The sequence below is a fragment of the Physcomitrium patens genome, chromosome 22 (genome assembly GCF_059467195.1).
Source record: "Physcomitrium patens ecotype Gransden chromosome 22, ASM5946719v1, whole genome shotgun sequence".
NCBI classification, from domain to species: domain Eukaryota; kingdom Viridiplantae; phylum Streptophyta; class Bryopsida; order Funariales; family Funariaceae; genus Physcomitrium; species Physcomitrium patens.
The window spans coordinates 9,800,157-9,815,486 of NC_143431.1; the positions used below are offsets into that span (position 1 = coordinate 9,800,157).

The 15,330-nt window shown below is 37.4% G+C and overlaps 3 protein-coding genes across 5 annotated transcripts; 2 read left to right on the plus strand and 1 right to left on the minus strand.

The window, feature by feature from the left end:
- The first annotated feature begins 3,951 nt into the window (after positions 1–3,951).
- Positions 3,952–5,588, plus strand: LOC112274724 (non-symbiotic hemoglobin 0). Its single transcript, NM_001426560.1, has 4 exons — positions 3,952–4,261; positions 4,373–4,487; positions 4,639–4,755; positions 4,948–5,588. The coding sequence occupies exons 1-4, from the start codon at positions 4,104–4,106 to the stop codon at positions 5,098–5,100; spliced, it is 543 nt and encodes a 180-aa protein (NP_001413489.1). The 5' UTR covers positions 3,952–4,103; the 3' UTR covers positions 5,101–5,588.
- Positions 5,589–6,783: 1,195 nt separating this feature from the next.
- LOC112274722 (uncharacterized) lies at positions 6,784–9,785 on the minus strand. Its single transcript, XM_024504430.3, has 8 exons — positions 9,637–9,785; positions 9,031–9,185; positions 8,742–8,879; positions 8,318–8,613; positions 8,007–8,184; positions 7,554–7,796; positions 7,356–7,416; positions 6,784–7,221 (listed from the first exon to the last, which is right to left on the minus strand). The coding sequence occupies exons 1-8, from the start codon at positions 9,766–9,768 to the stop codon at positions 7,171–7,173; spliced, it is 1,254 nt and encodes a 417-aa protein (XP_024360198.1). The 5' UTR covers positions 9,769–9,785; the 3' UTR covers positions 6,784–7,170.
- A 792-nt stretch (positions 9,786–10,577) lies between these two features.
- Positions 10,578–13,730, plus strand: LOC112274723 (uncharacterized). 3 transcript variants are annotated; one of them, XR_012216491.2, is made up of 6 exons: positions 10,578–11,569; positions 11,807–11,891; positions 12,048–12,105; positions 12,254–12,384; positions 12,567–12,763; positions 13,214–13,730. XR_012216491.2 is itself a non-coding variant. In XM_073530368.2 (5 exons), exons 1-5 carry the CDS (start codon positions 11,410–11,412, stop codon positions 12,691–12,693), a joined length of 561 nt encoding a protein of 186 aa, XP_073386469.1. In that variant the 5' UTR covers positions 10,578–11,409; the 3' UTR covers positions 12,694–13,730. The 3 variants fall into 3 exon arrangements, 2 of the variants coding, with proteins under 2 accessions (XP_073386469.1, XP_073386470.1); XM_073530368.2 differs by having other exon boundaries at positions 12,567–13,730; XM_073530369.2 differs by having other exon boundaries at positions 10,579–11,569; positions 12,051–12,105; positions 12,567–13,730.
- Positions 13,731–15,330: the final 1,600 nt, after the last annotated feature.

Below are 15,330 nucleotides of genomic sequence, written 5' to 3' on the forward strand. Positions count from 1 at the left end.
ACAAGAATTAGACGGAGAGTGCATGTATTGATTGCGATGCTGGAAGATCAAGTGGTTCCCAAGATGCATAGTCAAACTTTGCGCGGTTTGAACTGAATATTGCAAATGTAAAACATGGCATCATCGGATGATCTGATTCTTCGTACGTCTGGGAGAAGAAAAAGAACGCAGAGCGAGAGGCGGCTGCTGCAAACGAGTCAGCCAAGACAGTTGCAAAAACAAAGGGATCCGAGGCAGAGTAAGAGGAGTTTGTCTTGTCTAAGTTTCTTCCCTGCTCACCGCCATCATTTCGACTCTATTATTCACCCTGAATATGGGTATTCTTGACGAGTATCTGTTCTCAACTTGCTGTTGAGGCGATATTAAAATGAGAGAAAAAGGTCATATTCAGGGTGAGTACACCATGTTTGACATGATTCTGCTGGAGGCAAGCTAAACACGGACAGTCTCGCAATGACTTTGTGAGCCAACTTGCAAACTGGTGAAAGCTCTCCATGCTGTCCATATAGATGTAAGAGCAGAGTGTTTCAAAGTTCTCACAATGTTAGAACGCAAGTGGTTTTAAGGTCTAGGCTTGTGTACCTTTACACTTTGATATGGTTCTTGGCTTACGTCTGTTACCACCTGAAACAAACAAAATTGTGTTAGTTTTTTCACTCAATCTCTTCTTCCGGTAGCTACCTCTTAATTCATATATGCAGGAATCCATACTAGACCTTATGGCTTTAGAAGTGGGTTTTCTATTTATATGTTAATCCATTCCTTCATTAGAGTGGATTATTAGAGACATGGCTTACAATACAATAAATTTCCTTGAAAACAAGCACATAAGAGTATGTGTATCTTTAGAGGGTATTTTCTTGATAATTTTTTGAATATTATTTATAAAAATTTTGTTTCTTTTAGGTGTTATTAAGAATTGAACTCATTAGTAGTAATATTTAATATAGAATACAATTGTAATTAACAATAGTAGTAATATTTAATATAGAATATAATTATAATTAACATTGAATAATATATTGCAATTTCAAAAAATGGCTTGAAATAACTTGGACCAAAACAATATGATATGGTAGTTCTCAAGATAAAATATTACTTATTTTATCTAATGAAATTTATTACTAATTTTTTAATATATATATATATATATATATATATAGAAGATAATAAATTCTTTTTTCTTTTTTGGTCAAATAAAAATGATATATATATATATACATATACATATACATATTTATGAAGAATAATTTTGCAATTATTATATTAACCTTATCTTTTTTAAGTAGAAAAAATCCAAAGTTTATTTCTTTTTTAATCTATTATAAAATTCTTGGATCTATAATTCTTTTATATTTATATCCAAGAATTATAGATTCAAGAATTTTTTATAGATATTTATCTAATTTATTATGTTAGGAGAAAATTGCTTTGGAATCATTTAATCAGTTTATTAAAAGTTTTATTATTATTATTATTATTATTATTATTATTATATATATATATATATATATATATATATATATAACCAATTTTGATGTTTTGATGAAATGAAACATAAGTACTGAAGCAAATTAAAGAACAATTTACTATCCTAAATTTTTTATTGGCTATATTTTAATTAATACAAAACAAGTTAGTTGAGAAAGAGTAAGTTATTTTTATTTATTATCAATAGAAATTCTTACAATGAACACTATATGTTTGCAAATGGCATTAATTTTTAATAAAATTATTATTTGTAATCTATGCACATGCCATTAGATGTGATTAATAACAAAATTCTCTTAAATACATGAAGATTTACAAAAAAGAAAAAAAAAAAAAAAAGAATATGCATTTTGATTATTTTAGACAGAATTTTCTATCATTGCTCATACATATTAATAGTCGTTGATAAGTATAATTTGAAGTATTATTTACAAGTTTGTGATTTTACATAATATAATTATTGATGATAGAAACAACATAAATAAATAAATACATAATTAAATTTTTAAAAGTTCAGATGTACTAAAATTTAAGAAGTTGGCAGAAGATACAAATTATTTGGAAAATAAAATGATACGTTGTGGTTTAATAATTATTTTGATTGAAATTTTTTAGTCATTTAGTATTTAAAATTTTCATGAATAAAAAATAAAAAATTATACTAAAATTATTAAAATATTATACTATTCTATTAAAATAGGATATTATTTTTTTAGAAATTATATAAATTATAGCACAATTATAATGGTTTGGTAGATAAGAATACTATATATTGAAGCTTGATTATTTTTTATATTTTTTGAATTTAATTTTTATTTTAAAATTACATGTTTTAAAGATTTAATAATTTTAATATTATTGATTTTTTAAGTCATTCAAGATATTTAATAAATTAGAGCTTCTAGAAATTTTAATGCTTTTTAACATTAGGGTTGTTATTTTATCATGATATTATAATTTAATTGTAATTAGAAATTTTAGATATTTAAAATTTTATATATTATATATATTTTAATTAATTTTTTTAAAGATAATATTTAGATAATTTAGATGATATGTTATTATTAAATTAAATATTAAATGTTAGATTATTATATCTAATAAATTATTTTTATTTGAATAATTAAATCTAATTATCTTTAGCATGAGATATAATAAGAAATAAAAAATACATGCACACACATGTATTTATGCATATATATATATATATATATATATATGTAAAGCTTAAATGTATTTTAATATAATATTTTAATATAATATATTATATTAAAATACATTTAAGCTTTTACATTTCTTTAGATAGTGAACCAAAAAAATTTAATTCTTATTTATATGAATTTGAACATTTATGTATCGTTTACACATATTTGGATATTTTTTTAATTTTATATAGCTCAATCATTTAGAATTATCTAATTCCATAGTAAAATTAGTATTTTTGGGGAGCGGAAAAGGTGGGTGGAGCAATCCACTTATGTATCAATGGATATTTGACATGCAATAGGAAGTCATTTATAACCTCCAATGAAAGGTCATTGCCTATTTATTAGAAGTGTCTTTTTTCTGATTTTTTATTAGAGGTCATAGAGTGTTCTACTACCCTGCACATGGAAGTGCAAATCTTGAAAGTGGATGGAGTTTGCCACGTGGGAATCAGCAGGTGCAAACTAAGTCCAAGAATAAGATTGCCCACCCATTGCACATGGAAGGAAGCCCTAATAACTTGTTTCCAAGTTGCTTGGTTGAACTCCCACCCTCTTGATTGAAAAGAGCCTTAGAGAATACCATTATATCCACAGGGGGATCCTAAAATATCCGTACAGTAAAGTATTCTCATCGATGACTCTGCAAAGGGGGATTCCCAAAACCCGTGACGTTTCCAACACTGTGTGAATCCTAGTACCGTTATCGCCCTATCGCCGTCCGTGTATTGGTTTTTGGCAGCAGAACGACAATTAGACAGTGGCGAGCAGGTTTTTGGATCGATCGTCGCAGCAGGGTATCGTTAAGGCCCTGTCGCGAATCCCCCCCCTCCCCCTTTCAGCTCGAAGGTGCACTGGCTGGCGCAGATTCGCACCGAACAGTGCCCAACGCATGCATGCGTGGTGTTGGCTTTTGAGGTTCGGAAGAGCCGCATCCCGGTCTCCAGTCAGCACTCGCTCTTCATCCTCACTTTGCTGCTGAACTTCATCTGTCAATTGACAGTGTCTAATTCTGCTGTAGTGAGTTCCTGCATTGCAACCAGATCGAGGTGGGCCCCGTTTGGATAATTAAAATCATTGTTCCTTTTATTGTTATATTCGGTGAACATGGACGACCATAGGTTGCGGTTCGGTCAATGTTCTGATGGACTCAGTGGATGGATCCTGCGAAACTGACCGAGGTGCTCTTTCTTTCTTTCTTTCCATGGTATAAGTTCTGTGAGATGGCCACGTAGAATCATGTTCAGTTTGCGATTGCGGATGTGTTGTTTTACACTGGAGAAAGGTCACATTGGATTTCCAAACTCGTGATTGTGAGTGTGATTGTGCTGTGCGTGACGACATTGAGGTTTAGAGTTTGGGCTGTTGTGATAGATTTCGATTGTGACTTTTAGGCCTTTCTTTGCGATGGCATCAGCAGTGGTAAATCAGTCTGAAGCTGCAGCAGTCAGGGCTCCATCCAAGCCTGTCAAGACGTACTCCAAGGAGAACGAGCAGCTTGTCAAGCAATCTTGGGAGATTTTAAAGAAGGATGCTCAGCGCAACGGCATCAACTTTTTCCGGAAGTAAGTGAGATTACTCTGGATATATACCTTGTGATGATCGCCGAGCTGGGTGGGTGGTGTCCTCCACGAAATTTGGACCTAGTGCTGATGACGGATTGTGGGCTGTATCAGGGTGTTCGAAATTGCACCAGGAGCTAAAGCCATGTACTCGTTTCTGCGCGACTCAACAATCCCGTTTGAGGAGAATCCCAAAGTGAAGAACCACGCTCGCTACGTCTTCATGATGGTGAGCCATCAATTGCACAAGCTTTGCTGTTTCGACTAAAGCAATAAGATCTCTTTGTAGAAATGTTGAACTGATGCATCATGACACTGGCAGTTGCTGCATGAATTGTGAATTGGTGCAACTTAGTCTGATCAGAAAGTTTCATGCGCAGACTGGGGATGCAGCTGTTCAGCTGGGAGAAAAAGGTGCTTATCAGGTGTTGGAGTCGAAGTTGCAGAAGTTGGCTGCCACGCACGTCAACGCTGGAGTCACAGATGATCAATTCGAGGTTTTTGACAACATTTTGATCAATCTCTGGCATATTATTTCGTTTCGTATTCATCTTTCATGCTTGCTGCTCGATGCGATATTTGGCGTGTGTTTCGAGATGTATTACTGTGCTAACTCACACAGGTTGTGTACATAAATTGATGATGCAAACAAGAAATTCTCACAGATTAGTTTTTTGACGCACTCGCAGATAGTGAAAGAGGCCATCCTATATGCAATTGAGATGGGAGTGCCAGATCTTTGGTCCCCTGAGCTGAAATCTGCATGGGGCGATGCCTACGATATGTTGGCGGAACAAGTGAAGGCTGAAATGCATGCTCAGCGATCTGCCGCAACTTCTTAAACCACTTCAAAACAATGTGTTACTTGTAGACTCTTTGCATGTGTTACGTGACAGTCTGTGCTCACGAGGAGAGTGTTCACATCTCCTCTTATTAAAAACACCCTCACATGGTTTTTCCCAATTTGTAACTGTTAAATTCAGTACTTAATTTTCCTCAGACTGTCACTGTTGGTTACAACGAAATCAGACGAGGCTTGTGAAGTGGGGTCAGAAAGTGAGTGGGAAATGTTTCCTCGTTTTCAAGTGGCAGAAGGAGAATTGCTCAAGTTCATAGCCCAGAATGCATGGATCCACCACAGTTTAGAAGCATGTTTTTTGAAGTACATAGAAAGGTTGTAAAAATACTAAAAACAATCATTGAAAGTGCTGGACAAGGTCGGTTTGAGAATCGTAAGATGATTCGAATTTCAGGTAAGCATCTTATTCTGAAATTCGAAGCATCCTATATGAAATTTATCATTTGAATAGTGATTCTTTTTTGTTATTTAATTATTTATTTTATTGGCGCGACTTTGTATGAAAGCTTGATTTACTGGTCGTCGAGGGTGGTTTTTACATCCTTTGTGATAACTGGTAAAGTGATGATCTTTGAACAAACAGCCGCACGATCTTCTAAGTCGAAGTCGCAAAAACTAACAAAATTTACTAAACAGGTAAAAATTGGCAACTTAAACAAAAGATATCTTTAATCTCGATGAATATGTATATGTGTATGTGTGTGTGAAACACTATTCAAATGATAACTTTTAGATGATTTAGGGCATCATGTTACAATCCTTGACTTATTTTATTTTATTAGAAATAATCGAAAATCAAAGTATGAATTGTTTTATTTTCTTTTACATGACTAAAAAGTCGGATCTATTCACAAATCAAGATTTTGCAAATAATGTTTTTGACAGGATCATTGCAATTGAGTCAGTACATGAAGATTTCAAAAGGTTAAAAATGTGGACATTGATAAACTACTATTCGTCATTGCATGTGCGCACAGTGCCAAGGATATTTTCCTACAGATATTTTGTCTCCTAGGAAAAACAGAAACTGAAACTGTAAGACCTTGTATCAGATTCATGAATACAATCTTCATTTGAAAGCATATATTTTGGAAGTGTTTCTGTTATGAGACTTGGTCAAACTGAATAAAATATAAAATGATTCATGTTTGGTTTTTATATTTAATGGTAATACATTCTAAAAATTATTTTTCCCTATTGTACCGGAGTAGGGTATCAGCATCCAAACAAGCAGATCCATTCAAGTTGTTTTTTTCCATATTGAATAATATAGCTTTTTATTTTCTTTCTCTTTTTCCTTCGTCCGTATCTGATATTGGTCTCCTTTCAGGAATAGACACTAACACTGATCCCACAGTAATTCATGTTAAAAATCTGGCACCAAGAGTGATAAAGAAATTACAGAAACAGCGGTCGACAGGATATTTATTCATGAGCACTAACATTTTACATTTTACTGTTTCAAAACAGTTTGTTCTAAAATATGAAGTCTTACACAAGCTTCGAAGTTGTTATACCTGGGTAAACGTTAGAAGTAAACGCATTCTTTGAGTCTATGAAGTATAATCCTCATTTACATCCACCTTTCAATTTACATTCACATCCACATGCAACTTCAATAGCAAACATGGAGAAGAAACTGACACTGAAAAATGACCCAAGTAAATACCCGATAAAGCGCAGTTGAATTACAAGAGCAAATGTTTTCCATATATTTCCATACAGCATTCATACTGGAGCCATCACATTTTGTACGCTTTTTATTGCTTGCTTGTGTCGACGTAGAACACGAATTCATCTGCACTTGTGAAGACCAGGTGACACCAGCTTTGCAAACTGCAAACCTCATGTTCTGGTAGTGAGGTGCCGATCAGGTACTTGCAGTGAGAAGTTGGGTAACATCAACGACACCCAGACGTTGCAGCAATTCAAATTCGTAATATTGTTGGAAACAACAATGACACGGCTTGAAGATAGTAGCACAGCGAAGCGGCCACTGAGTACTCTTTTAGGGGGTCCGCCACTAGGCAACGTCATTCATAGAGCTTGGCGATTACAAATCCCCAAATTCTTTCTCGAAGTGATCCCACACGTAGTCGCCAACCTGCAAAGCACCCAGAGGGTTTAGAGCGGTTGCAGTGATGGAGTGAACCATGGTTAAGAGTTGACATTAAGCACACGATGATCGACATAAAGATTAGGAGATGAGAGTACACATAGAGCCCAGAGAATGCTTACATCGACTCCCAGCTTTGTGCCGCCTTCGATAGCTTTTCGAAAATGGACTCCTCCATAGATTCTGCAAGTACTCGGGAACACGCATAAAGTTTCAATGCTCCAAAAGTTTTTAATTCACGATGCTGATTTCAGTCAATTCAAACAAGTTAACCAAAAGAGTTCAAGTAAATATGTTTTGATCAAACGCATGCAACAGACCTGCTCACTCCAACTTCCACCGCAGCTGCTTCAAGCGTATTGTAAGTGCGTAATGGCAGCGGATACCCCTCAGTAGCGACAGAATAGGAGGAAATGTGTTGAGAGATGTCGATGCTCAAGTATCTGGCGAGCACTTTTGCCCAGGATCCTGCAGCAGTCGAGTGTGTACTCGGATACTCCGGGTGTGGGGGAGTTCGAAGGAAAGGAGTGAAAACAATCGGCTGGTGGCTGGAGTCTCCTTGACTGCAAGCTCAGTGGATGCAAAGATGTCATCAACAGAACATTCATGCGCGTACAGTAGCAATGCTTTCACTGGTTTCAGTTCCGATATCCTTGTTCCACAAACCTTTTGAGGATGAATCTCTGACCCACTGTTTGATTATTGAAGTGATTGACCACTCAAGACAACAACAAAAAGTGGAGTAGTATCGAGGAGGTATCTGAATGTCACACCGTAGGGCTGTGATAGGCCTCCAGTGCAGATACTTGAACTTTTGTTGCCAGCCAGCAATTGAAGAGTCGTACTGCGCCACAGAAATCTTTGCAAATAGCTTGGCGAGATCCTTGACGGAGATGTCCTTGACAACGGCCAATGTCGCGTTGAACAACTGGCCGTTTACGGTCGATGTATCTGTGCATATTATGGCGGAAATAGTGAGCAGAAGCACACCCAACTTTGGAAGTATTCAAAAGAACTCATCGCAATTAAGATTGGTCTCTGTCAGACAGCGAAAATTGAAGTGGGAGGGGGTTGTAACTCTTACTTGCGCCGGCCTCCCAAAACTTTGCCGTCTCCTTGAAAAAATCTGTGAATGACGACGAGTTCACGTTGCCAACGGTTGCGATCTCCTCGTAGTCAGTATTGTACTTGGAGCTGGGGATTGCATATGGGCCACCATTTGTGTTGAACTTGGCAACGGATTTGATGACGAAGGGGCGAGTCTTGCCCAGTTGAGGGTACAGCACGAACGTTTGATTTGAGGTGAATTGGTACTTTCCAGTGGGACCTCCGGCAGGTGACGGAACGAACTTAATCCACTGCTGACTACCGTCATGTGTCCTGAACAATCATTCTCAAATGCGGCGGTGGAAATGTTAGCACACGAGTGTTTCCATTGGAACACGTTGAAGCTCTCAATCTTCAGGATAATGAAATCAATGTAAGCCTCAGGAGATAGGGATCACTACCTTTTTTTCAGGAGAGATTTGGCAAATTGGAGGCCAATCTTGCGAATAGCCGCATCCTCTTCTTCTGTCAATTCCAGTGGAGTGATCTGCTTGTCAATGAGGCCATCGAAGCTTGTGGACTGTTGCGTCGGAAAAATTCTGCGCGAAACCAATCACCAATCCAGACAAAACCACAACCTCAGAACGCAACGAGGCGTTGTCCGAGATCGACTAAAACACAAGCGACCAATCTCCGAGTGCTCCATGGCGCATTTTGAATTCAATAAGGAGAAGCGATGAGTTGGCTCACTCCGACAGCACATAATGGCCTGCATACGCAGCAGCAGCCTCTGGGTGCGAGGCACCTATCTTGTACGCGAGCTGAAGGGCTTTGTATTGCGACACGTGAAGCAGGGTGTAAGTCCGGGACGCAATTTGGCTAGGTACGCCGAGTGTCCTCACAACCTGAACATCAACAACGTCGCAAATTAAGTAATCAATTCAGCATTGAATGCGCTGCCTCAGTATGGATCGAACTGATTGAAGGTTCCACTTGATATGAGGGTCTGGATCTAGGACATGCAGTTACTATTTCAATTTACAATTCTCGCTTTAGACGACGTCGACCAAGATTTAGCTACGATGACCAACTGCGCAGACTGAATTGTGAGAAGAGCAGGATCAGATGAGTTGCCAATAGCGAACTCCATTCCTACCAAAGTGGCAATGGAGTAACTATGCACTCTTCTTCTCGAACAAACGCTACTTTGTAACAGACGAATTGCGTGCAACGTGTTACAATACCCATTTCACAGACTATGTCCCAACCCATCTGACAGAGGTTTAAAATGCCATCGCCGAAACCGAAGATGTTTCAAAAACCACACAAATTGCTGGGAGTGTGACTGATGATTACTCTCTGTGCGGCAAAGTGCCACTGAGTGATGACGTTGTCCGCCTCCGCCCTGGCCCAGAAACTGCCGCAGCTCAGCAGCAACGCAGCGATGAGCACCAGGATGATGGGACTGTGTTTCCCTGAGGACCCCATTGTCGATAGCTGCAAGTTGACGAATGGCACGGAAGCAGTGCAAGAGTAAATGTATTGTACTATTTCGAAAATCTACTGCCGCAAAGTACAATAGCTGGCACCGAGCAGAAGCACAGACTTCACATGTAATTCCCCCAGATGCCAGATTTTGGATACTTTATATAACTCTAATCGTGGGTCGTCGTCACTGTCTGTCACCATCACCTGGTCGTCGTCACTGTCTGTGTAGTTTTGAACGATGTCCAATAGATCGTATTATTCTTGCTGTCATATTGGCCAGGTGCAGTGCACGAGTCCTGTGTGGCACTATATTCTAATGAGCAAATCTCACGCCTTTATCTAAAAACTGGCTATAGTCCTATACTTGTTGTTTTCTTTCCCTGGAAATACGGTTACGTTCCGAGCACAACCTTTTTGATCCAGTTACTGTGGTCGCTTTGAATTTAAGTCTGATGTACAAAGCATTGACCCTGAAAACCCTTTGAACAGAGGTCGCCCGTGGACGACATTCTGAATTTACGAAAACCGATGTCAGTTTTGGTGTGCTGATTAGTTTAAAAAACACTTCCAGGAGAAAAACAACAGTTGTGAATACAAGCACATCCACAATCTCCTGTATTATCTTCACCTCTACCTTCTTGAGCGAATGGTAAAAACTGTACTTGTAGTATGTATGAACCCACTTGTAAAAATTTGTAGGAGTATGGTGAACCCACTTGTAGAAATTTTTAAGATACAAGACCGCCAGGTTTTCTGAGTTTAGCGAAATAAGGTTGTTACCCAGTTTCACTTCAAGGGTCATTCTTTCGCATCGTGGGTTCAACTACAGTGTATTCGTAGTTCAATTGACTTGCAATTCTATACCCTCGATATTCACCTGTAATTGAGGGTAAATTTTACGTAAAAATTCCTGCTCCAATCTTAGTTATGAAAATGTGATCCTCTAATATACCGAAGCGGCACCGATCTGAAATACAGTAACTACTTTCTTTGTTTCATCAAAAGTCAGTTTTTGTCTTACCTTCCAAGGGAACTGCAAATCTGCTTTGTTGGTCATGTGACTATCATCCCTATCTTCTTGATCTCTTCATCCCTCTCTGACACCATCAAGCATTCCTTTGCAAGTATTGGAATCGATGATCAAGCGGGAAACATGTGGTTTAGTTGTAATCAACTGCAGGCTGATGTCGTTTTATTTGGGTTTCCATTCCCAGATAAATGCTTTCCTTGACAAAAGCCAACTTCCAAGGGGTTGATGAACGTATAAGAAAGTATCCAGTATCCAACGGGGACGATCACTATGGATAGCACCCAAATTCACTTTGAATTTTGTGGCTGTCGGTCTTCTAGGTCTATACATTGACGCAGTAAGGATATTTCCAGTTGACTTAGTTTTGGAATTAGAATCCACGGAGGTCTGAAGGGAGAGTAACGACGTTGGAGGCGAATGGTGAACGTGAATATTGCACTAGGATGAAACACTCCAGAGATTCTGCGGCCTTCATTGTTGTTTTATTCGAGGCGCGATGACATGCTCAAAATGTGGACTGAAGACAAATGAGATGGAGAAGTCCACCAAATTTTAACTGAGGGCACAATTTCACCTGTAAAACCGATTGCTTCAGAAGATTCAAGTCGAAGATGATGAACTTCAGCGACATAAAAGCTCTAGAAGCTCTGTTTAGTTCCTCGAGTGGCGATGAAATCCGTGATTATTCAGAACCACAACCAGAGGCTCTGAATCCAGGCCATATTGGTCCACAATACAGTAAAAACGTCAAAGGGGGAGAAGAAGACGAAAGTAAGCTCCTCACAAACAGCGTGTTTCTCCAAGATCAGAAAGCCTCGTTGACTTCTGCTCATTGTCATATACTGAACAGGAATTGTTTCTTCCAAAATGAAATACTCTCGACATTCAAATTGAGTTACAATTGAGAAATTCATAAATTCTTGAAGGAAATTAACAAGTAAACACAGGAATAGTTCAAGGTTCACATTCATATTCTCAGGCGAGACTATGATTGTGTTGGGTTTCCAGAGAAAGAACAAGACAAAGAGGAGGAACCTGAAATCGACATTGACAAGGATGCCGAATTACATGGCCGGGCTCGTTTCACGCCAGAGTAAGCTCCTCGCCTCTACACACACACACACACACACACACACACACCGTGAGGTCTAACTTGACGCTGTTAACTCGCTGCTGGATGTCATCACCTGGCAATCGTGAACTAAACAAGTGACTTCAACCAATGCTTTGTGTTGTTCAATTTGTGAAGCAGGTATGCATTCGTGTATAAGCAAGCTGTGTCTTGCAACGATGTTTATATGCAAATGGTATTCTCGCTTCCTCCAACCTCTGAGATAAAAAGATCTCGGAAGCTAATGAACCCACCGTTACTTTAGTCTTCCATCATGCCTTCCTGTTTACATTCTCCTTTGTTCCCAAGAAGTTTCAATGCCATGTTTTTACAATGAATCGTAGAGCGAAAAGGACTGCGGAAGTCTGAGCTGTGAAGAATTGGTGATGAAAGTTAAGCTGCCTGGCACAGATGGCTTGGAAGAACTGGATCTGGATGTGCACAAAACCTACTTGAAACTTGTGTCTCCACAATAGTAAGCGGATCCGAAAACTTCAAACACCTCTCAGGCTGTTCGATCCATCACTAATGAGCATAGATCTTATCTGATATATCTGAAGCATTTGCTTTAAGCAGATTTTTTAACAATTGAATCATACAAATTGATGCAAAATGATACACACGAACTGGTCTGTTTGCTTTTGGGAGGAAGTGCAGTTACCTGTGTTTGCATCTGCCTCACAAAGTCAACATGGAGCGGAGCTTTGCCAAGTGGGATCCCGTATTAGCAACCCTAATCGTCACCATGCCCATCATTGAGCGTGACTGGATGCGTCGACCTTGAAGTTGGGTTAGCAGAAGCAGAAAAACTTCAACCGAATAACGGAGTGTGCCAACAAAACACAGGCTTTAGGGTAACTCTAACCAATTTCTTTTAGAACCGTATCACAATCTGATTTAAGATGCTCTTCAACTAAAATGTGCTCAGTTACCACCTCACACCTCTTCGGGCCAGAAATTTTACACATTCACCCACGGAATACAAGTGACAGAAACTCCACCCATTAACTTCTGACGTAGATCAGAAATTTCCCAAAACCCATTTCCTTCCGCATATGTGTAAAATCCAGCTGAAATCGCTCTGAAACCGAGTCGCTCAAGAAACCTCTTTCAGTGATGTCGCTTGCACGAGCTCTAGAGGAGTTTTTGAGATGTCTGTGCAACTTCCCATGCAGCAAGTATGATCTGTAAATTCCTGTTACACCGCGTACAATAAACCGGTTGACTAGAGAAACATTGTATGGAAGATGATGACTCTTGCTGGAATGACTGTGAATCACAAGAGTACCAGAGAGATTTTGCAGATTACCCAACTATTGTGCCATCACAAACGCAACGAAGGATCCATATCAAGTGATGTCCAGAGAAAACCATGCAGGTTCGACATGTCGAACAGTCATCGTTTTAGAAGTGATTGACGAATAGAGCGCTGAATTTCACACGTTCGAGTGACAATCTTCTGCTGCCAAGAGGCCAGCACTCAGAATCTGATCTTCAGAATTTTCCACTTGAACTCCCTCAGTAAAAAATTTCAAAATGATGCATAAAAGGAGAGTTGGATGGCAGTTATAAAACTTAACAGGAAATGAGAAGTCACGGTTGTGGTCATGTTTGGTCTTGGGTGTTTGCATTTTCAATTTTCTGGTTTTTGTGTTTTTCCAGCTCTCGGAGTTTAAAAGGGTAAACTATGGCGTATTACATTTAAGTAATATAGATTGAAATTTTATAGTAGTGAAACACTTAAAATTATATTAGAATAGCTCTAAATGATAAAATGTGTAATTCTACATATCCATGTTGTAATTAAAGTTCATACCAAAACTTTGGCAAAAATGAGTATTATAAAAAAATTACAAAAATAAAATAAATTGAAATACAAAAAAACTTAAGAAGTTCCTAAAAAAATGTCATACGATATAGAAATCCTAAACAATCATCAAATATGTTGTAACTACACACATAAATTTAATCTTCCTCATATATGTGGATGATAAAACATGCAAATAAATATTGAATGGTCATCTCATATTCATTCACATATCCTCTCAGAAGCATCCTATACAATATTTCCTCACTAAATTGCCATAAAAAATTTCATTCAATATAAAAAAAACATATATAGAAACTACATAGAAAAGGTGCTTACTAAGATAATAATAAAAATTTCATATGCAAACTAAAAACATGAATAAAGGCAGCATAGAGGTATAAATGAGGTGTGGCGCATTAAGTGAGTGGGAGGTTAGAAGGGGCCACAAAGTATAGATTGGTTGTGAGTGTTTATAAGAGAACATGCTTTTCCACATAGAATTCTAAGTAGATGGTTCTTTAAGGTGTTGTTGAAGAAAACACAATGGTGATTAGTAGGGGTAGTTAGTTTTGAAATCCTTCTATATTAGAACAAGGAGTAACTGACTTATGGCGTTCGAACTTTAAGCAGGTTATAGAGGCAAAAGAGGATAGAACCTCCTTCCTTTTGTTGTGTTTGGCTACGGTGGTTTCGTAGCCACTATGAAAAAGAATTGTACGAGATGATGTAAGGAAGAAGGAAAGCACATTGGTGCAACAAAGTAAATGGGAGTGGAATGCAGTGAGTATAAATCAAACATGCAATTTTTAGATCTTTACTCTAATGCTCTTCCAACTAAGCTACCTTCACACATGTTTTTACTTGAGTTTAAATTGAAGACCTTCAATATATTATACTAATGTAATAACTAAGAAGTTTCTACTAAGATTAAAAAAAAGTGAAAAAATACAAGTATATATTTTGTATCATTGGTTTACAAGGCCCTTGGTCATATTATTTAGAAAAAATAATTTACTCTTATCAATCATTTATTTAGGATGTTTTGATCCTAAGTTATAATAGCTTAGCATGTCTTCCATTTATCTTTGATAGTTTTCATCTTATAAATTATGCTCTATTACTGTGTCAACTTCAAAAGCCATCATACTACCTTGTACGTTTTGTCTACTATGTAATAGTCTTTTTAGGTCATCCTATGTGTATGTGGTAGGGTTAGTTGTCTCCTTTGTATTTTTTTCATCTATTATTGTGTTCTTATTCTCTATTTTTGTTTCTTTGTAGCAATTGGCTTCTACTGCAAAAAATAAATCATCATTTTTATTTATTTATTTATTTATTTTTATATTACTATGTTAAAAAATTTAGTATTATTTGGATTAGATTTTTAGATCAACTAAGACATTGGATGTCTTTAGTTGTCTTGTGCAAGTAGTCGCTTATGGCACTCTGGTTTTTAATTTTCTTTTGTCTATATAGCATTGTGGTTGATCAAGGATTGACCTTCAATATTCCTCTTTTTTGCTTTTTTTGTAAGTAACTTCAATTAGTAGTGTTGCTATTGTTGTGACAAAGTATATTATTCTTATTCTATATATGGAGTTATTTCATGTA

Excerpts from the sequence above, each read along its gene's own strand:
- LOC112274724 (NM_001426560.1), top strand. The coding sequence starts at position 4,104 with ATGGCATCAGCAGTGGTAAATCAGTCTGAAGCTGCAGCAGTCAGGGCT. Across the intron at positions 4,488-4,638 it reads CTCGCTACGTCTTCATGATG|ACTGGGGATGCAGCTGTTCA; the intron begins GTGAGCCATCAA and ends TTTCATGCGCAG. Across the intron at positions 4,756-4,947 it reads TCACAGATGATCAATTCGAG|ATAGTGAAAGAGGCCATCCT; the intron begins GTTTTTGACAAC and ends ACGCACTCGCAG.
- LOC112274722 (XM_024504430.3), bottom strand. The coding sequence starts at position 9,768 with ATGGGGTCCTCAGGGAAACACAGTCCCATCATCCTGGTGCTCATCGCT. Across the intron at positions 8,185-8,317 it reads GTTTTGGGAGGCCGGCGCAA|ATACATCGACCGTAAACGGC; the intron begins GTAAGAGTTACA and ends TAATATGCACAG. Across the intron at positions 7,222-7,355 it reads GCACAAAGCTGGGAGTCGAT|GTTGGCGACTACGTGTGGGA; the intron begins GTAAGCATTCTC and ends GGTGCTTTGCAG.
- LOC112274723 (XM_073530368.2), top strand. The coding sequence starts at position 11,410 with ATGATGAACTTCAGCGACATAAAAGCTCTAGAAGCTCTGTTTAGTTCC. Across the intron at positions 11,570-11,806 it reads AGGGGGAGAAGAAGACGAAA|AGAAAGAACAAGACAAAGAG; the intron begins GTAAGCTCCTCA and ends TTGGGTTTCCAG. Across the intron at positions 11,892-12,047 it reads CGGGCTCGTTTCACGCCAGA|CAGGTATGCATTCGTGTATA; the intron begins GTAAGCTCCTCG and ends CAATTTGTGAAG.